The 22,010-nt window shown below is 39.3% G+C and overlaps 1 protein-coding gene across 1 annotated transcript in view; it reads left to right on the forward strand.

Annotated features, from left to right (window-relative positions):
• Nucleotides 1-22,010, forward strand: part of nrxn3a (neurexin 3a) — a gene marked incomplete at its 3' end in the record, with an annotated part of 172,585 nt that overhangs the window by 92,708 nt on the left and 57,867 nt on the right. Inside the window, exon 11 of the mRNA XM_079458793.1 lies at nt 19,138-19,319. Within this exon, the coding sequence (XP_079314919.1) occupies nt 19,138-19,319 (182 nt within the window). The remainder of the gene's footprint in view (nt 1-19,137; nt 19,320-22,010) is intronic.

Genomic DNA, 22,010 nt, shown 5'->3' on the forward strand with positions numbered 1-22,010 from the left:
AACCATTGCTCCCGAATTGGCCTTCTTTTTATTACCTCATCTTGCACACACCGGTCGAAAAATGACAGTTAAAGAAACGTTGGGGTGCACCTGAAAAAAAAAAAAAAAAAAGCTTAATGTGAGGTTGCCTTCGGAAATGATTGCTCTAGCGGTTTTCAGCCTGCGCAATTTATATAGACAGGTAATAAGACCTTTGTCTGCTTTGAACTTCATTTAGGAAAGTGCAGTCTGAGTAGCTCTTAGGTTTGAGGTGCGGACATTGATTCGTCCGACATCAGAGAATGCGGCGATGCATTTAAATGAGTTACGTGCTGCTGCTGATTGCCTGCACGTGTGCACCGAGAAAATTAATCGCCCAGCCAATAGCGCGTCTCCGTCACGTAATGTAGTACTTCCTGTCTGCTCTGGGGAGCCTGTGAGCGCTCAGACACCTAATCATGGCATCTCATTTTATACACACGCATTTTCAGATGAGAGACTACAGCTTTTAATTTCATACTCGTTCACCCTCTTGGGTACTTCTGCAACTGCAAGACAGGCGAATCATATAGAGGAATTGCATGCCTTGTCATTGGATTTCATACTTCTTTTAAGAAACTGAAACATGTACTTCACATTGACCTGGAGTTGCAAGGTTACATATAGAATTGTTTATAATAATGGTCTATGCTGGGTGTAATGTGAAAGCAGTGAAATTGTCACTTTATGAATATAGAATAAAAAGTTTCTTTCAGTATTTTAGTTTATATTTGTATATGTATTCCACAACTTTATATGCATACCGAACTATATTCTGTTCTATTTTTATTTTACCCTGAAAGGTGCAAACACTGTAGCTTTCTAGAGACTTCTTTACTGAGAAACACAACTATAAATAAATGTCTTGCTCATGACATAGTCAAGTAGGCCATGCACATTAAAACCAGAGTGATGTTGGTGAAATCGCTTTGCAAAAACTAAACATTTTCTGTGAAAAGTAAAAACGTTAAGTAATTAATAATCTTTTTTGTGGTAATGTTATGACTTAAATTTGAGTAACTTTCTCCATCATTGATTTCGATCTGTCAATAACAGATGCTTTTTTCGCATTTTAAGATATTAAGAAAGGAAACAATTGCAAAACAGAAACTTAATGTTATTTTCCTAAGGCAGTGGTTTCCTCAGTTGGCGCATGTGGATGAGAAGCGATCTGGCAGTCCCAGCATGCTTCAGCCCACTCCTGCTGTCTGCCGCATCACTTCCTCCATTTAGCCAGAAGCCATTGTCCTCCCAAACATGGACTGCTACTGCTCAGAGCCCAGAAAATACCTTTTCTCCTTCAGGTCTCTTCACAAGACAACAAAAGGAGTCAGTGTCACACTTTTTGTGCTGGGAACACGGCGGGAGAATACTGTGAATGCGCTCTTTCTCCTCTTTGTTCTCTCAAGTCAAGAAGTGTTTGGAGCTTTGATATTCACTATTTTAGTCACTGCGTATACAATATTTAATAGATTAGGTAATTGAAATATAACATCTTATTTAGATGAGCATAAGTATTTGGTGTAGTACAGATTGGTTGGTGTTGTAGAATGGGTACCGTCATTGTCCGGTTACAAATATTCTTCAAATTATATTCTTTTGTGTTCTGCAGAAGAAAGAAAGTCATGCAGGTTTGAAATGAAAAGAAGGTGGGTAAATGATGAACGAATTTTCATTTTGGGGTGAAAATATAACTTTATATAACTATAATATAGATTGAATGCAACAAAAAACCTCCAAAATAAAAGCATTTTTGCGAATGCTCTCTTTGTGCCCTACTCTACCGTGATACTAAATATATTTCTTTAAATATAATACACACTTGTTTTGTTATGGAATGTTTACACAGAGTGTTTTTTAACACGTTATTAGTCAATGTGTGTCAAACAAAACACAAAATGGGTAGTCCTTACTAGACACAGAGATGTGTTCAATTCAATTCTACCTTTTCCTTCAAAACATTGTGAATGTTAGTAGATAGACTATACAGTATAAGCACCTAAATGCATGTAAATGTCGGGCGGCTTCCCACATGTGCACAGCTGAGCTCCTATCGCGATCGTTTTAGTGCAGGTCATTATTTCCCAGCCATCAGCACTGTTCTCAGATGTGCATCAGCACTGACAGAGGGGTGAATGAAATCTGTCGCAGGCGTCTGTATGTCAGTCGGATAAGCTGCTTATGAGGAAAATTAAAACAAACTACATCATCAAACTTTGTACGTCCTTCAGACCGTCTTCGAAGGTGTGAAATGTTAATGGAAACACCTCTCATTATGAAACGGTAATGGATTTTTTTGCTCTCACTTAAACAGGATTTCTTTTTGTGTTTTTCTCTTCATATTGAAATTGCGATTTTGCTTAATGGATGTATTCACATGCATAAGTGCGAAGCGACTTCTATGAGGGAATGTCTCTCCATTTCCATAAATTACATGCAGAAGTTTGAGTATGGCTGTAATTTTACCTGACAGACAGCCACTCATGAGTTCCTCTGGTGCCGCAAAGAGCGGAGCGACTTGAAATTGATTTTTCTTGTTTCTGTTACATTGAGAAGACTAGCGGAAATGCCACATCTTCTAAGTTAGATTTATGTGGTAAGATTCTGCCGTTGTATTTAAACATAGGGTTCAAACGAAACAGAAATGATTACATGCAAATATATCTTGACAAAAGCACGAACATATTAATAATGCACAGTGTATTTTATTTACTAGTGCTGCCATGATAAAATGATAGAAACAGATTGAGGGAGAGCATTGAATGTCGTCTTTTGCTAAAGCTGTCGTTTGTTCGGTTTGTTACCCAGCAAAACGACTTCTTAATGTATAACCGTCTGGTTTCATTTCATCAAGGATAGTGCAGACTTCACTTTGCTTGGAACTCAATTCAGAATAACACGCAGGCTCAATTTTAATGTGGTTTCGTCTAAATATGGATTCTGCCTTCAATGAAATCATAACTGAGTGGGCATTCTGGGATTGCACACCTACCAATGAATATGTTATTTTCTATATTTTCCATAGAGAAGTGATGGATGAGAGCGAACTGGTCTCCAGTCAAAAGGAGTCTTTGGGGAAACCTGTGAAAGGTCACCTGAACTGAGTTTAGTTCGGGATTGGCAGAAATTTGGCACACAGCTAAGCATGAGCCAATCAGAGAAGGGTATGACACTGGAAATAAAGAGCATGTTCTGTAAAGAGCGAGAAGCGGGCGAGTCCTTCAGAATCTGAAGGAACAAAGGTCCAAGAGCATTCTGGGTAAATGTTACGCATTTACAGAGGTCAGAAGAAGTGAGCTGGTTCAGAAGTATGAAGGTATGTGCAGGTTCTCGTGGGATTATCAGATTTATACGGTATTCAATGACATGGACAGCGGGTGCACAGTTCTAGGAACACAGCAAACGGGGGATTCATGATTTAATTTTAAAAGACACATTGCGTTAATTAGAAAATGTGAAGCTGCAGTCTGTAACATTTTTTAAACATTAAAACATCTATTATTGAGCATAACAAAATATTAAAGTGCTTAAAGTTTTCGAAACGGTTTGCAACAGTGATTATATATCGATTTCATAAAGTTAAAGTGATAGTTCACCCAAAAATGAAAATTCTGTCATCATTTACTCACTCTCTTCTGCAGAACACAAAAGACAATATTTTGAAGAATGTTGGTAACCAAATAACATCCAGGTAATCATTGACTTTCAATGGTTTAATGTCAATCCAATAGAAGTAAATCGGTTCCGCCATTGTTTGAACACAATGTGTTCATTCAATACATTTTGTGTTCTGCAGAAGAAAGAAAGTCATGCACTTTGAAATGACAAAAGGCTGATTCAATGATTACAGAATCTTCCATCACTTTATGTAACCTGCATTTTCAAACAGAGATGGGGATATACAGGCAGAAGTTGCGGATGGTCGCTTTAAGATTGTAAACCAATTTTGGGTCACTTATCAAATCTGACAGTGACTATGTTAAATACTGTTTATAGGGTAGGATGTCTTTGTTTCCACTGAACGACACAAGATGCTCTTGGGCACGTTCTCAAATCAAGCTAAGATGACATTGTTGAGTCCATGCCAGCCAGCTCGAGTGTTTTCATTAAAGCAAACGGCAACTTTTCACATAAAATTGCAATGAGGAAAATGTCTTCAATTATAAATGAGCAAAATACAAATATTTGTATTAGTGGTGGACACTTTGGACACCACTGTGTGTGGTTTTGTAATATATTCTGCAACCTGCATGTCATACACTGGTAGCTGCTCGAAATATTTCATGCAAACTCTCCATGTATGATGTATGAAGGTATTGAAAATTTAGGATTTTCTGCTTCCGTAACTTATGAAATTGTTATAGTAGAAAGAGTACTGAACCTTGTAGAAACTCAATTAGTTTCTTTATGGTCAGAGTGGAGGTTTCCTATGCTACTTGGTTCCGAACCCAAAATGGCGTATTGCATTTTTAAAGAGTGCGAAATTAGTGTGCTTCTCAAACTGTCTAAGATTGCATGGGTCGCTCGGGGCTTTGACGTGCATCACAAACCTAGGAAAAATAATACGGCACAAGAAATAAATAGGCAGGCTAGCACGTTTTAACTACGAAACACACAGTTCTAGCTATGTTTTTGCATAATAGCTTTCATTGCTGTAGGGGGACATGAATTGCTTCACATTTCTCACCTTGACATGGCTTCAGTTATGCAGCACTGGGAATGCAGAGTGAATCTTGGAGGGCGGGTGGCTTTGTGGAGGGGGTGGGGGTAGGCACGTCTCTCATTCCTACACTGACAAATTATAAAGGTTACATTAGATTTTTATCATCAAAGAGAATTAAGTTCTGTAAATGGAAGCGTAAAGTGCCTCCTGGGCTTTTTTTCTGAACTACTTTAATCAGCGCTTGTCCTCTTAGAAAACGGGGCGGCGCAGAGATGCCGAGTGACGGCTGACAGGTCTCGATATCTCTCGTTGCTTTCTCTCTTTTACGGAATACATCTGCTATACGAATACATTGAGAAATACATTTTTTTGTGATAAAACTTTGTCAATAGGCTTTTTAATTTGGAAATGCAGTTATCCAGCTGAACCACAATACAAGTTATGATGGGATTGGAATTGGGTTATTGAATTAATATTGAAAGTTCAAATTCTTCGAATCCTCAAACAACCAACAAATTATAAAAGGATGGCCGGCAGATATCTTTGTGTCATTTGTACGCCGAGCTAAACAAATAGAGTTTGTATTAATACATGAAAGAACTTGCAGACCGTTCATCAATGTCGTTATTGTGAACATTACCACCGAACCCGCTGCATAATTTACCTAATGCGACAGTATTGCCAGCCAGCGTGAGTTATCAGCATATTGATACATCAGTCACTATTGATTTTCTGAGTATTCTGAGCACAAGCAGCAGATAATTTCAGTTTTCTCATTTACATGATCGCCCTCGCTTTAATAACTCAGAGCGGGTATTAATGTAGCTGTCAGGTAAATCTCTGGCCATCTATCCTAGCCAGTTGCACATGGGAAATGATGCACTCCATAAGAAATAAAGCCCTTATTAAGAGTGGAAGAAGACGAGAGCTCAACCAAGCGCTGGGGACTTTCATTAAAGTAGAGCAGAATATTATGAGAGATGCGGGTTCAAATGCATAAGTCTGCTGCGCGCTGCCTTTAATGTCTGCCGAAGTGTTACTTCTTATGCATAAACTTTTGGCCCATCAGCTTTATAATTATGCATTTTCTGCTTGGCTTTTAATTGGCTTGGAACCTCTTGACCAGCTCAGTAATAAAAAAAAGAAACGTGTACACAATGAGGCAAAGTTTAAAAGCAATTATTTACTGTAAAGGAGAAATTAGGTTTATGTGGAGTTCAAACCAATTTAGCTCATTATAAGGTCTACAGAAGCTAAATTAGAGTCAGGGTTAAATTTATCCCTTTCTTGGAAAAATTTTACTGTCTATCAGTTCTATCAGGCCCTCTCCACACGAATATGAGTGTTTTTAAAACCGCGTTTTTTTCTATGGGTTCGGCTGTTTCTTCACACGCAAACGCAGTACTCGGTCACTGAAACTGAACTTTTTTGAAAACTTTGAAGATTTTTAGAAACAAAAAATCGCGTAGACGGCGATTTTCCCAATGATGTTGGAATGCGTATCACTATCTCCTTTGTTTGACGTCAGATTCCAGGCTTCTGATTCGCCAACACTGCTCTATGGTTAGAGTTATATCGCCACCTGTTGGTTTGGCATGCGTTTGACAGCGCTTTATTATGTGTTTTTGCGTTTTCGTGTGGTTTTCTTTTAACGAAGAAGGAAAAACTCATTTATAATAAATACCTGTGTACGTGTAAACTAGGCATAAAAAATATTTATAAAACAATATCCTCATATTTGAAATAGTGCAAATTAGTATATAGATCTACTACTGATGGGTGGTGGTAAATAGAAAGCATTCATTTAGCATGATGATATTTAAATGAACCTTATATAGCCATATATAGGCATTTAACTAACGTTATTCCTGTACGTAATTTAAAATGTATTATTGAAATATTTACTTACTTATGTTAAACTCTGAAAGGCCAGTACCACTCTGGGATCTGCTCTATGTATTGTGCTATTGATCTTGATAATTCACTAGACAACTTCTGTGCCAACTTTTCATGTTATAGAGAGCTTTAATTTAATTTTAAGTGAAACGATAACTTTGGCGAGTTGTGGAATATTATTACATCCATTCATACACTGTCATTGAAGTGGTCTTTAAATGATTTCATGCCACACCATAGGCTTCTATAACTACCCCTTGAAGTGAAAATAGTCTTTGAAATGGAAAAAAAACAACTTTATCTATAAAACACCTTTCCACCATGAATGATATGCTGACAAAAATGAGTTCTTGGGAATGTAACCCGGTAGGCAGTCTGATAACTTTTTCCTGCATTTTCACTCAAAAACACTGAACTAACATGTGAAATTAGAAAATTGGTCCTTCTCTTCTCTAGAGAACACCAGTGCTGCGTTTTGAGAAACCTTTAGAGTAGGCCTATTAAAAGGACCCATGAGATTCAGCTCATGCAAGGTTGCTGTTCTCGTTCATTTTAGCGCAGGTAATGGAGTCTGTGAAGTGAACATAACTTAAGTGTGAAAATTCGCCTATTTCACAAGTCTCGACAGGGCCGGAAGTAGGAGGAAACGTATTACCTGCCGCACTTCTGCCATAGCCATTCATTCAGCTTATTTTCTCACAGGCATTCATTGTAATTACCAAAAGCAGCATATGTCGTCCGATTTGTTCATGGTTTACTGAGAGATGTAAAAAAAAAGATCGTCTCAACGCATAGCATTAAATCTGTGCTTTTGCAAGTGCTGATGTGGTCATGTTAATGTTTCCTGACACAGTACTAAAATACAGAAAATTTAAAAGAACTGGTCACACTTTTCAATAAGGTTGTATTTGGTAACAATAGTAAATGCATCAGCTAACATGAACTAACAATGAGCAGTAGCCTGTTTTTCGGTATGCATCAATGCTATTTAATGTAAGTTCATGTCAATACAACTATTCATGTTAGTTCATTTGCATTAACTAATGTTTATATGTAAAACATTAGATTTGAAATGTATACTGAAATGAACCCAAACATAGATCAATAAATGCTGTAGATTATTGTATATCGTTAGTTTGTTACTAATGCATTAGCTGCAGTCATTGTTAACAAATAGAACTTTACTGTAAAGTTTGTAGGTTTTATTTTTTAGAAAATAAATCGGTGCAAGACTGGGTTGATATATGGGTTTATTTATTGATTTTTTTACTCATCTTGCAGTTATGTTTAGCGATGCAAGTGGCACGAATCTTACACACTTCACCTTTTACATCACATTTGAAACAAATGATATTATAAGGCATATTAAAGCATTTCCCAGCTCGGTTCTACACATGAATCATCATTAACAGGTCTACTCCAGAGACCTTATATATTTCACAGTTTGGCCTTTAATGAAGGGCACTGAAGATGAATAAATGTTCCTCAAATATCTTTCCTTTATATCTATTTTCTTTGCACTAAGCCCTTCTTTTCTCATGTGTAATGTAACACACACCTAGTGATTAATCTGTGAGTTGCATCAGTGCGATGGAGAACATGCTCACTGTCGCCCACCTATCACAGCACAGGCCACATCCCAGCGCGCGGACGCCGTGTTCGAGCACCTGAGTGCAGCAGACACGGCCAACCAGGTGTAAAATCAGCAAGGCCACCACCTGAATGCATAGTGACAGCTCTTCATGCTTGGGAGCCTTCCTCTATCCAACGTTCGACCCGCACCTAGCACATTCCTCTCCAGTCACCCCCCTCGAACTTCAACTCTGAGCATCTTCCATTTATCTCCATCCTGCAGGTCACACATGCACAGCGGACACTAATGAGTCTGTCCTGCTGTCCCTGTCACCCTCCCTGATTGATTGATTTATTAACTTTACACAAAAGATTCACGGCCTGAGCTGCAGATGCCATTCAGAGGCGCTTGGGGGGATGCAAGTGTGTTTTCGTGTTAGGACATTTTGGACATTTTGTTTTTAGCTGAAATCTTATAGAAACTCTACTAGAGAAGCATGTGAGATTTTTTCATGTCATGTTTTGATTTAATTTTATAGCTGTCTAGGAGAAATGATAAATTTTCTTCCTTAAAAAGCCCTTCAAATTAACAGTTTTTTTAAGGAAATGGAAAAACAATGTACTTTCTAAATGATTAAATGCTGTGTTGTCAAAGTTGAAAAGCACTAATTTGTTTTATTTGTTAGATATTTGCAAAACCCAGTGACAAGCATAAATGGTGACTAATAATAAGGATTTATGGCAAAACATAACAATCACAAAATATGGAGATACAAGGTTTTAGAAGGACAGCACATTAAATGGATAGTTAATAAATACAAATTCTATCATTATTTATTCATCTACATTCTGTAGGACACAAAAAAAGATATTTTGAGAAATGGTTACCAGCATTCTTCAAATGATCATATTTTGTGTTCTGCAAAAGTCATACAGACTTCTTTGGTGTTGTATTTGTAAAAGTTGAATTAAAAGTGTTGGGGACCTATTACTTTGTAAAAGTTGGCGGTCATGTCCCTCGCCACACCTGCGACTGCTACATTCTTGCTCCCCGGGTTCTTTATGTCCTGACTGCTTTGTACCGACAGTAAAAACTTGGTTCTTTATGTCCTGACTACTTTGTACCGACAGTAAAAACTAAAAGCACAGCTTTATTTTTCATCCTGCAATGTGTACATTTAAATACAATCGTGTCTCCAAAGAGTCAGCCGTCCACCCACGGGAAGAGACTGTCTCCTGTTCTTTCAAGGTATCGGTTTGTTTGTGGGGCCCACGTCAAGCTCTCTGTAAGTGTGTGTATATGTGTTTGGTTGAAAAATCGGTGCCCTGAAGAAAGTGCTGTGTTTGGGTAGACTGCAGCCGTCGTCGTAAGCTGCCAAGCCTTTGGCTATGTAATGTTTCATCCCATTCTACTAAGTGCGTCTTCAAAGGGAGTCGGGTTTAGCAGCTTGCAGGGAGGGAGAAAGGAGTGCGAAAAAATAATGCACTGATCGAAATGAAAAAGAGCGCGCGCGTGCACGCATAGGTGCTCACATCTTTCTGCAGCTGCTGGCATCGGAACGCAGTAGCCATTGTTGCTTCGAAAGAGAGACGGAACAACAAAGCACGTGCTATCAGGAGCTTCCACGTTCTGCCTTTTCTGGCCTGCTCTCTGCCTCGCTCTGAGGCAGCTAATGCGATAAGAGGCACGTGCTGAAGCGTGTGGCTAGCGGGTAGAGAGAAAGAAACAAAAGGAAGGAAGTGTGGAAGATGGAAAGGCCACCGTAAAAACCGAGTGTTTATTCCTTTTTGGGCTCAAACTGCTTGACGGCGCCTCTGGAGTCCAGGGTGCTTTGTAGTTCCTGTAATAAACTGCACTGCGGATACCTGCAACACTGATGATAACCGGAGCGTTAAGCTTTATTTTGATGCTTTTTGGAGATCTGTGGAGGCTTTGTTTCTTTTTGAGCTTTTATTCACTTCGTCTGATAGAGGACACCTGGAAATCCCACCAAGTTTGCTTGCTTGCACTTGTAGTCTCAGAGCGTGTTCGTACACGCTGTTGCTATCTGGAATCCATGGGGTCTCTCTTGATCCATATCTTCAGACAACAGCTCCGTATGTTTGTGTTGTTCTGTCAGATATACAGCCGCTAAGACCTGACTTGATTATCAAGTGTGAACGCTCTTGGGGAACCATGAATCATGTATGTTGGCCATGTTCTGCCAGACTCTGCAACAGGCTCTCCATCATTATTTAAGATATTCTCTTATGTACAAGATGTCCAAGATAAAGATCATACAACCTGAAAGACGCTGTGTGTAGTGTGGTGTGCTTGTCTTAAGTGGAGCGGTGATAGAGTGTCAATGTGATGCGTTCATATTCTCTACTCATCTACTCATAGCTAGTTTACCAGCCTGGTCAGGCTAGTCTAGTTTGTTGGATTTTTGGCACTTACCCCAAATAAACCAGTAAAAAACAGTTGCGATACCAGTAGACCAGTGTAGACCAGCAAACCAGTTAGGAAGGGTTTACTCACTTTTAAGCACGGCACCAAACCATTGATAACAATAACCGTTAAGGGGATAGTTCACCCTAAAAGACAAAATCTGCCAGCATGTTTCGACCTCATGTGATTCAAAACCTGTATGTGACTGTTTCTTCTGGAACACAAAAAAAGATATTTTGAGAAACGTTTCAGTGGTTTTGTGTCCATGAACATGACCCTTTGTGTGTATGGATGTCAATGAGGGCCAGTGTTATATGGTTACGTTTTTCAAAATATCTTCTGTGTTCTGCAGAATAAAGAAAGTCATACAGGTTTGGAGTGATAGGAAGGTGAGTAAACTACAGACAATAAAAATAAAATTTGGGGTCCGCTATCCCTTTATTAGATTATTACAATTGTTCCTTAGGAGATGAAATACCAATTCGTGTACATATTGTAGAGAGAATATCAAAAATGCAACTTAAAAAGTCTCATTTGGAATGAACAAAGCTGTTGCATACATTTTGACATTTTGATTAAGATAGCATGTAAAACCATAGAAACGCTGGCCTTCATGGCTGTGATAATGTCTCAACTAACTTGAAAACCTGAGTTTAGTCTAAAACGTTTTTGTCAATTTAAAGCTCATTTTCGTGCTTTTCACTGCAAGCCTGTAGCCATGGAAGTGCGTTCCTAGGGGGCATCAAAGCATTTATCGCCAACATTAGACCGTTTATCCCCAAGCAAAGGCCCTGCTGAGTATATGTTTTTGGTTTAATTGGACATCTACAACAATTTAAAAGCAACTATGCAGAAAGACATCTTTGTGTGGATGGGGTCTGTTCCAAACTTCACACTCAAACCACGAAGCTCTGGGCACAGTTAAAGTTTATGTGTTTGGACCAGAGTTAAGGAAGGAATGAGGACAAATGGATACAGAGAGAGCAAGAGAGAGAGAGAGGAAAAGATGTTTAATAAGAGTCATAAATAGTGAATATGAGGTGAAGCACACACCTCCACTGAGACCAGACAGACTTCAGCTCATCGTAAAGTTCAGGAACTTCTCCCGTGATAACTATATCATGTTCCCACCACCGTGTACAGTGAAGAGGTTGTTGTCATGACAACAATGTGGCAACACTTATTCGGTAGACCAGTGAGGGAGAATAATAAGAATTTATTGGACATTAAGGAGGAAAGCTTTAGAGAATATTACCATTAGGCGCCAGCAATATGTGTCACGGTGTACAAAACGACACATTAGAGGATGAGACAGCCAAACATATACCCCCTATGCTGTATTAAGTTATTTATGTTTTTGCAAATCCAATATACTTCACATAAACAAGACCAGCATGAAAATTTAATGTAGGCTTGATGTATATAGTTTCTTTTTCAACGCCAAAGAGAAAATAAATAAATAAACGATTTTTAACCTATTACCAAGGCTGGCTTAATGCCACTTTCTAAAGTGTAGAGCAAATTAGATCATTTGTCATAATATAACCTTAAGAAATCTTAGAGAGTGTGACTCTAAACACAAAAGTAGAAGTAATGGCCAATTATCCCAGTGAGCAGTCAGTGTCAGACAGCTGGGGGAACACAGAAAGCAGTAACTGTGAGGGTACGAGATCAGGGCTGTGGCTTTACAGCATCATTCTTTCTTTGTTTTGTGTGGACTTTGAGACCACTTTGTTTTCAAATGAAAAAGTTTCAATGGAATACCAGCCAAGCTGTTTTCCACACAAACGTATATTGCTTCTCCAATTAGTTTCCCACTTTAACTTCATTTCATTAGATTTTGGGTTTTATCCCCTGTTGGTCACAAATTTGTATTTCTCTCAGGACCACTGTCGTCAATTATTTAAACAATAGCAATTTTTAAGGTACCGAATGAAACTGTTCTGGGCAAACTCTCACCCTCTCACCAGTAGGCCTATGTGTTGACTATTGGTTAACGTAGATGAGCTGCACCTGAAGTAATCGGCTGATGCAAGCTAGAGTCACGTGACCTGCCAGAACAGACGCTATGCTTGATTTTTTGACACATTTAGAAACGTTTAATCTTTCTTTATAATTGTGGTGGGGTGAGTAAATACAAAGCCGGTGGGTGTGATGTCATGCCTCGGACAGGTACCTGCCATCTCTCGTTTTATTGTCAACTCTGTGTGAAAATTAACATTGCAGGCACTTTACGCTCCTATCTTTATGTGGGTTGAAGCGAAATTATGTCAAACTGACTTGTAATAATTGTACACAAGTGATAAATCGCTAGTATTAGATTTCTGAACTGCTTAAGGTAAAGGGGGGCGTTATAAACTCAGATTGCTAATGTACTTACTTACTAACTTTGTTTATTTTTAACCCAAAATATGTGATGGATTGCAGCTTTAAATATAAAATTAATTGATGATATGACATAGATCTGCTCTTGGTAAAGTATTTATTCCAGCACAACTACGCTGTCGGAAAAATTCTACTTAAATTTTTGAGTTACATTAAATTGACAACTGTAACAAGGTTCAATAAAAGGAAGGAAGGAGGTGGGAACCGGCGAACATAAAACAGTTTTTTAATAAAATAAACAACAAAACTCCAGAGACTGCGCTCTACTTCAAATCCCCATCCCCCCCAGGGCCATTCTCGGCGGCCGCAGCGCCTGGGGGTAGGACTGCAGAAACAAGAGAAAAGGAGAAGGAAGCACAAGGAGCGACTCAGGCAAGAGAGGGAATCCTGGTCCGGTTCCCCGACAGACTGTCGCTCGGTCCTCAGCCAGCCGAGAAGCTCTTCCTCGCGGTGCCTGGGCGCTTGGTGGACGGCTCGATTCTCCTTCGCCCCCTGATGGCCAGTGATGACTGCTCCAGCTGAGGGCAGCCGGCAGAGAGTCCCCAGTTCCCTGCGCCTCCCCTTCATGGTGGATGGCAGCAGGTTCAGGCCCACGGCGAACAGTGACCACTCCTCAGCTTTTAATCATATAAACAAACAATAAAACAGAGTAAAATAACACAAACACAATACATAAAGTCCAGGCCTGGTCCTCTCTCGCCCATCCCTGTTGTCGCTCCTCTCTTATGCTTCCGGAGCTCCTCCGTGAGAGATCTCGCGCCGTTCCCCCATGGCCACAACATCAAATCACTTTAACTTGAAATAATTTGAAATTAAACAAGATTTAATACAATTTAAGTTTAAATCGCTTGTAAATCCAATTTGATTTATCTTAAACATTTTAAGGTGCTTTTGAACTAAGGTGTTTAAGTTGAAATAGGTGAACATTTTGTCAGTATTTTTTTAGATGTCACTTTTTAGGATTTGAATGTTAGAAAACAAATCCTTAAAAATCACCCTCATCATCCTCAAACTAGAAAATCCTTTCATTTAGTAAAATAACATCAACAAATCACTGCATTTAAAGCTAAATCCTCGGTTGATGATGGAATATTGTCCTCTCTTGTTGCAAACACACAGAGATTATTCGCAGGAGACGCGCACATTCTGCTTTAAAGCCTGCCATGAAATACAGCCTGACATGATTTTGGCAGAATTGTTCACAGTCATCTAGGCTCTGAGTGATGTCATCATTCAGGAGAAAAAAGCGAGTCTTACTTCATGCTAGCAATGCTACATAGCTTAGAATTGTGTAACTTGATTCGGTTGCCCACAGGACATTTGCACAATAGATGTTGCCGCTGCATGTGTTTGAAGAATGGAAGTCATTCATATAGCCGCTGCTTAGTCTCCATACAAACGTGTTTTCAAATCTCCTGCTGATGGTGATGGAGAATCAAAATGCTATGTGTTATAATGGTTATCCTTCACGGTTTGGGTATACATTCTTCTGCTGAAGCAAAATGTAAGCAAACATACAGGTTTTTTTTCCAGATGTCATGATTGTTTAAACACTCGATGACAAGCTGAAATGCCAAATGTTGTTTTCATTATTTTCTGTAATATATCAGGGCAATGTGCCCTATGATGTGGCAAGCACCGAGCGATTGGCCCAGTTCCTGAACCATGTTTATTTAGTCTGATAAAATAGACCCTTAATCTCCCAAAAGCATCTGTCTGATTTTCAGTTATGAAGAGGAATGAGGGAAACACAATAACATAAACACTCATGCATTCAGTCTATTTTTTTCTTTGTGAAAGCTACAGTTTTTTTGATGTACTATAATATTTAATAGGGAGAAAGGACATATGTGTTAGCAGTTATGAGTGTAAATATAATTCTGTTGTCCATTTAAGACATGATGACATTTTGCTTATGTTAGAAGGCAAGGTTTTCTCATTTCTGACATTGTCCCCAGTGTTTATGATTTGCATTTTTATTCATTTTTGTTGTGCAGATTTTATTATTGTATGGGGTTTTTGGTTGGCAGTCCCACTCTTGAGTACTGGTCCTCACAGTAATGATTACCTCTATTGAATTTCTCTCTCTTGGGAAAGACAAGACCGCCAAGCAATGTGGCCTCAGCAACCCCTCTTCATGACTGAATGAAAAATACTTCTCTTGAGTAGATAAACATGCTCTGCATAACTTTTGGTGCAGTGAATGTAAAATTGCTGAGTTTTCTTCCATCCTAGCCATGCCAGTTTAGCATATTCCCTCTTTTTGAAGCCACAATGTGCTGCGATATCTTTGATATTATGTTGCCGCTAAATCTTCTCCCGCTTTCTTCAAAAGTCTTCTTTCTCAATTGCTAAAGCGCTTACGGAAATATTCGTAGAAGAAACGCCAGTATCCTACTCCAAACCGAAGGTATATGAATTTTATTCGTGAGGTTTCTCAGATGCCTCGCAGGCAGAAATGGGTTTATTTAACCCAGAGATCTTCTTTGGGTTTCACGCTGTGATAGTGTAAGCATAACTCCTCATTTGCTAGTTAAATAAAAACAACAAATCGGAACGTAAAGAACTTTTTGAATTGATGGAGTGCACATCGTTTGTCTCGATACCTTTTGACATTTTGTACGAAGTGAGAAGTTTACAGAGACCAGATACTGACAATGCTCTTGGAACAGAATTTGAATCTTTCAGCCGACAGGACTCCCACCTGCTCTCTTTTCTAATCGTTCCCTTATCTAAGCAGCTCAGAACCAATTGCTGAGCCGATAGACTTTAAATCTCCAGACGCTCCCTGCAAAGAGCAGTTCTGTGCTGTTGACTTTGGAGATCATTCTACCACAGTGTCTGACTCCTTAAAATACTCTATTTCAGATATCACATCCTTTTGTGTGTGTTTGTGTGTGTGTCTGTGTGGTCCCAAGCTGTTTTTACATGTGCAATAGCATCTTGCTGAAAAGAACTACCAGAGATGTGTGTGATCAAATTGTGTGCTTCTGAAAGATTTAATCTTACATTCAAATATGGGCGAACCGGGTACTGCAGCGTTATTTCCATTTCACTCTTACAGAATATCAATAGAGCAGGTGCGGACGCATCTCATATTCAGTGAAGGCATTTCATTTTCACTTACATTATGATCACATAGATGATCGTGTGACAGGTCTTTGAACTTCTCTCTTTCTCTAGGATTTTTTTAAGCTCACGACCTTCCACGCTGACACGTTGAGGCACAGTTCTTTTGTCTGTCTCGTCTCGATGTGGGTAATGGCCTTGTTGCAGTTTTAATGCTGCCGTCTCCACTGCGAAACATGCAGCGGATAAACTTTTCAACATGTGTCCTTTTCGTCTTTAAAGGGAGAATTTTATATCAACTCAACAAAGTATTCATCTGGAACAACACGATGGTGTTTACTGTAGAGCAGTTTCAATTTTAATGTGTGCTATTAAAATAAATATATAGGTTTAGAAAGGCATTGTTTTACGACAATCATGCTATCAAAACGAGGATCAGAACTTTGTGAGTAAAGCACAGCATTGTTATATGTCTTGCTTTTTCAGACATTTTTCGCTTTCCTTGGTACCTTAAAAGGTTTGTAAATAACATATTTATACAGTAGCTATAGAGGCAATGATACTTAATGCAATTTAAGTAAATGAGAAAGGCTCAAAGGAATTTGATTGGATAAGGTTTTGCTATCGATGACTCACCATTCGCCTGTGTATTCTAGGCCAGTGGAAGACTTTCCATTAATGGTAGAAAGCCCTTCATTTGAAGACACAGTAAAACTCTCAAAAATATACCGCCTTTTTCTTAATGGAAAATTTGAACCAAGGCAACCATTAGTGATCCTAAATCCGAATACAGGCTCCTGAGGCTTTGAGACATATATTGTATGTGTCTCAATAAGCCCTTTCTTCTTTTTTTCAGTTTTCAACGTGCTGTCCTCATTTGAATGCTTATCAGGTTAAGATTCACATTAGCTGGGTTGTTTGAAGCTGGCAGCTAATTTATTAAGTGAACATCTTCCATTCTGCAGGCAGGCACTGCTTTTGAGTAAACCGTTGACACCACTTCCTCTTTACCATAATGTTCTGCTTCATTTCCTTTATACGTCTTAATCTGAGACGCATTACGGAAACATCGGTACGCTCATCAAAATTCTGAAAGGAACGGCGCATTTATGCTTCTTAATTGTTTTAAAAGCCTCGCAGTCATTACGTCTGACATAACAGCGCAAGTCTGGAGCACCTCCACGTCACCCAAATAAAGGGTAATAACCTTTAAGTGCTTTCCGAGTAAAATGCAATACCAACAGAATCCATGCCTCTGGTTATGATATTAAATGCATTACCCTGAAATCATTTTCAGATTTTCTTTAAACGCAGGTGCAAATGAGGTTCGGATCTGGCATGTCCACAAGAAAAAGAAGCATAGTAGTTTTGGTCACCATATGGACAAATTGATTTAGGAACCCTGTGACTTTTTCTTCTGTGTTAAACACGTGGTGACGTTCTGAAGAGTTTTCTTGGACACTCATATCCATTTAATGAAAGGGAATGAAGACTGGCTGTCACGCTCGAAAATGACAAAATGACAAGCATATTCAATTTGGTCAATACAACTTAGTCATATTATAGTCATATTGATACCTTTAATATTTCTTTTCATAATTTGAGAGAATGACATGTACAGTTCTCATTTGGAGACGAAATGCACCCTTAATGGTGTATGCATCGCCCAGCATCCTTCCATAACTCGTATCTTGCAACTACATCTTGCATATACTGTACATTGCATGCTAATGCCGCCACCCCGCCACCGATGACTCGCCAAGCTGTCATGGAAAGATTCAGAGAAGTCAGAGGCTGAAATTGAAAATATGAATTGTAAAGGTACAGTGAGTGGCAGCGCGTCTGCTAGAGATGGAGGGAAGCGATATATTGTGCGAGTGCATGATCCGCTCCAGGGCCAGATGTTCCACTTGACAGGCCTCTTGAGCGGAGGGCAGTTCTGCCAGCTGTCCCCCCTTCCGAATACACATGCAGCCATTTGTCGGCGAAGGTTTGAAAGCAGGGCTCGACATGATGAAAAAAATCAAACGAATAGCGGTCTACCCATGATCCTCTTGTCCAAACTGTTGTCCTAAACAAATAGTCCCATGAAATTGCAGTTTACCCAACAGTTCTTTTGCTTGCTAAGCCAGCGTTGTGCGTGTCTCAGTATTCACTCATGTCAAATCCAGAAGAATTATCGCCCTTTCGCTTCTCCAGGTGAAGATTTTGCATTTACCTTGTGCCTTGTATAATACATGATATTAGAAGAATTCATTCATCAAAGGCCCATGCTCTTATTCCCTGGAAAGAGTTATATTTAACTTGGATAGGTCACAGCATTTCCAGCAGGCTCTGCTGAGGATATGAGTCTGAAGAATTATGACTTTTCTGACCCAGGTGTAGGCATTATTCATGCCTAGAATCCGATCGCTAGTGGGATGGAAAGCGGGTAAAAGCAGCCACTGACAGCTCAAAAATGTCAGGACTTTTCTCAGAGTCTTTGGCCTAGTTGTCTAAACTTGAAGAGGACGTTTAAATGGCATGTCATTGCATCGTGCACTAGTATTTGAAGCTGTGGTAGATGTGATGATGTGTGAACTTGGTTTAAAGGTCCAGTGTATTAAATTTAGCAGGATCTAGCGGTGAGGTTGTGAATTGCAACCACAAGCTCACTCCACCCCTCCCTTTCAAAGCAATATGGAGGCCAAAGATATCATCATGTTTTCGCCTTTATTCTGAAGGAGATATAGTATTTACGAAACACGCTCTATGGAGCAGTTTGTGTTCATTATGTAAGGTCTTTATATACCTCTGAAGACATAGTCATGGCACACTGGACCTTTAATTCAGGTTTTGTCATTTTTCTTTCAGCAATGTTGTGTTATGTTGTGTTGTAAGCAACGCCACACTTTTCTCTGGCATTTTTAGTTACATTTAAGTGAATTTTAAAATATATTTCTATTCTTAAGTCTAACAGTTTCATGGTTGTGGGACTCTTTTATATATATAGAGAGGCCCTATAATTCTTTTTCATGGTTCTTGTGAAAGTTCCTCATACTTTAAATAGGTTCAGAGTCAAGCATTCAGTCCTACAAATTCTTTATTTTCTTATTCTCTTTTACAGCCGGAACAACGTACATCTTTGGAAAAGGAGGGGGCCTCATTACCTTTAACTGGCCGGCCAACGAGCGCCCGAGCACTCGTACGGACAGGCTGACTGTGGGCTTCAGCACCTCCATCAAGGATGGCGTCCTCATCCGCATCGACAGCGCCCCAGGCCTGGGAGACTACCTCATGCTCCACATTGTAAGTCCGCTAAGAAATGTCATTCACTTTCTTGCTCGGCCCTGGTGACTGCATAACATCTCTTGTTTAGAAATTGTAAAACAACAAAAAAGCTGCAATCGATAATTTAAGCATGTCGTTCCCCATCTCTGTTTAAAACAAATTTGCAGTTTACTTATTTAGTTATCTTTATATGGATTCAAGTTAAATGACATCAGCTCAAATGATCAATCATTATTATAAGGTCACCGCTACGAATTGCAGTAAGTTTCAATTTTGAAGACTGATTCTTGTTTGTTTTCAACTTTAACGTCACGATCTGCAGCTTTAAGTATATAAACAAACCTCCAACGTGCTGAATTCCATGCAAAAGATCAAGGCCCAGTCTTTTGTCTATTCTCGGAAAAATCCCTCCAGCACTTTCTGTGAACTGATTCTTTTGTACAGTGCGATAAAAGTGTGCAGAGTTTAGTTTTTAGGTTTAATTAGAGCACAAACTCACACACTGAACATATGCTCGCAGTAGAGATGTTAACACCGTGTTTTACATACGTTGCGTTTTGTGTGTTATAGAACTTCTGTGAGGAGACACCTTCAGGGGCTTTTCTTTCACAAATCTTTCTTTTTCTTTCACATGTCTTTATAAGTAATCAATTCAAGAATAATGGCGCCTCTCGCAGCGCTCCGTGCTGGGTGTCAGCCTCACTGTTCCATTAATCTTTGTATTTTAAAGTGTCAGTTCCAATAAGTCGCTTCACTGTAACATTATAAAAAAAATTCTTTGACCATAACAATGGTGAATTGCATTCAAATTGGGATAATTATGCAGAGCTGCACAATGTTCTTTGCCATTTTTCCACGGCGAGAGCATCAATTTGACTGGATGTGTTCATTACGTAAAAACAATCTGCACTCGTGTAACAAGCGGTTTGGAAATAAACCTGCTTTTCATGATACAAATTAAAAGGTTTTTAGCTCATAAATAAACATCTGTACTATCCAGCCAAATAAGGTGTAGATGTATATGCATCTTTTGAACATCTAATGCCCTTTCAAACCTGTAGGACTTTCTTTCTTCTGACGAACACAAAAGAAGATATTGTGAAGTATGTTGGTAACCGAACAAGGCCAGTACCCATTGACTTCTTTTGTACGGACACAAAACCAATTCAAGTCAATGGGAACCACCTTTGTTCGGTTACCAACTTCTGAATATCTTCTTTTGCGTCTGCAGAAAAAAGAAAGTCATGACAAGAGGGTGAGTAAAGGATGACAGAACTTCATTTTTGGGTGAACTATCACTTTAACAGGGAGTTGCATCAGATCTTCAAGGAAGGATTTGCATTAAATGTTGCGAAGTGGCTGAAGAGAATCGCTCCTATTCAGTCATGAGAGCATCAGTGAGGTCAGGCACTGATGTTGGGTGATGAGCCTGGCTCACAGTCTGCATTTCAATTCACCCCAATGATGTCAGATGGGGTTTAGGTTGGGTTTTGTGAAGGCCAGTTAGTTTCTTTCTCTCATTACAATGTTTCCTTATAGAGGCAGTGTCTAGCTGAAACTGAGAAGGTTTGCTTTATTCAAATAAAGATATTTGATATGGCTTTGGGTTGATTTTATGTACCTTTTGTAAGGGATGTGCGTGAAATGACAAAACGTATACATTTGAATGGGCTACTTACCTTGCAATGCAGAGTCTTTCATGCCAATAGATCAATGTCCCATTAAAATTTTTAAAACATTTCTGTTTTATAAATAATTCGAATGCACTTTTTTACTGTTCCTATATTTGAACTCTCATGCATATAACTGTACAATAAAAGTGACTGTCAACACAGGAAAAAATCTTGTTAGGGTGCACATAAACAAGTGACCTTGGAGTTTAATGGGGATCGGTTTCCCTTTTGATCAGAATATGGAAGATATCTCTTGCTATCTGCATCTGTCCACTACTTTTATTTTGGTCTGTGGTGGAGGTCCACGGGGACTCTTGTGGATCAGGAATGGGCAGTATAACTAAGGGCATTTCACTAAACCCTCACCCTCCCGCCTACCCTTTATGGCACACATACACGCTCACCCCATTATAGCACTGTAGCGTTGATGGAAATGAGCCTCCTCTGCCAAATGAGCTAAATCTAGAGCACAACTCCAGAGTAAAGGGAGTTAAGCTGCCCTTTTTTTACGATCGCTTTCAAAACTTACATAACTAGTGATTGGGAGTTGCCTTTGAGTAACACACACCGGTCTGGACTAATCTTTGCACTGGGAACAGTATAAAGTGCTAATTATGAATTACTCCCCCTATTAGATTGGCCCAGTTTTATATTTGAATCACTAGGGTTTAATCTTTGTAACCTTAAACTAAGCTCTTACGTGTTTACGTTCACCTTTCGGATATTAGTGATGGAGGGCAGAGTGTGACGTCGGTTTTGGAATGCTTCCCCTGACACTGTTCTTTTGCACTGATAATGAGTGAGCTACAGAATTTTTGGCAGTAAATTTCTCTCGCACTTCAGAACTTGAAGTGGCTGGTGACACTGTAGAATACTTTGACATTTCAGTTGTTGTCGGAAACTGTCTAACAGTGCCATTCCCCTTCAAACATGCCACCTCTGAATGGCAACCTCGGTGATGGAGTCTGCAAATCAAACACTTTGCCAGGTTCACTGTAATCTTAAGACAAACCATAAAATGTAAAGGAGACGGGTT

This window comes from Barbatula barbatula (assembly GCF_947034865.1).
Source record: "Barbatula barbatula genome assembly, chromosome: 6".
NCBI lineage: Eukaryota > Metazoa > Chordata > Actinopteri > Cypriniformes > Nemacheilidae > Barbatula > Barbatula barbatula.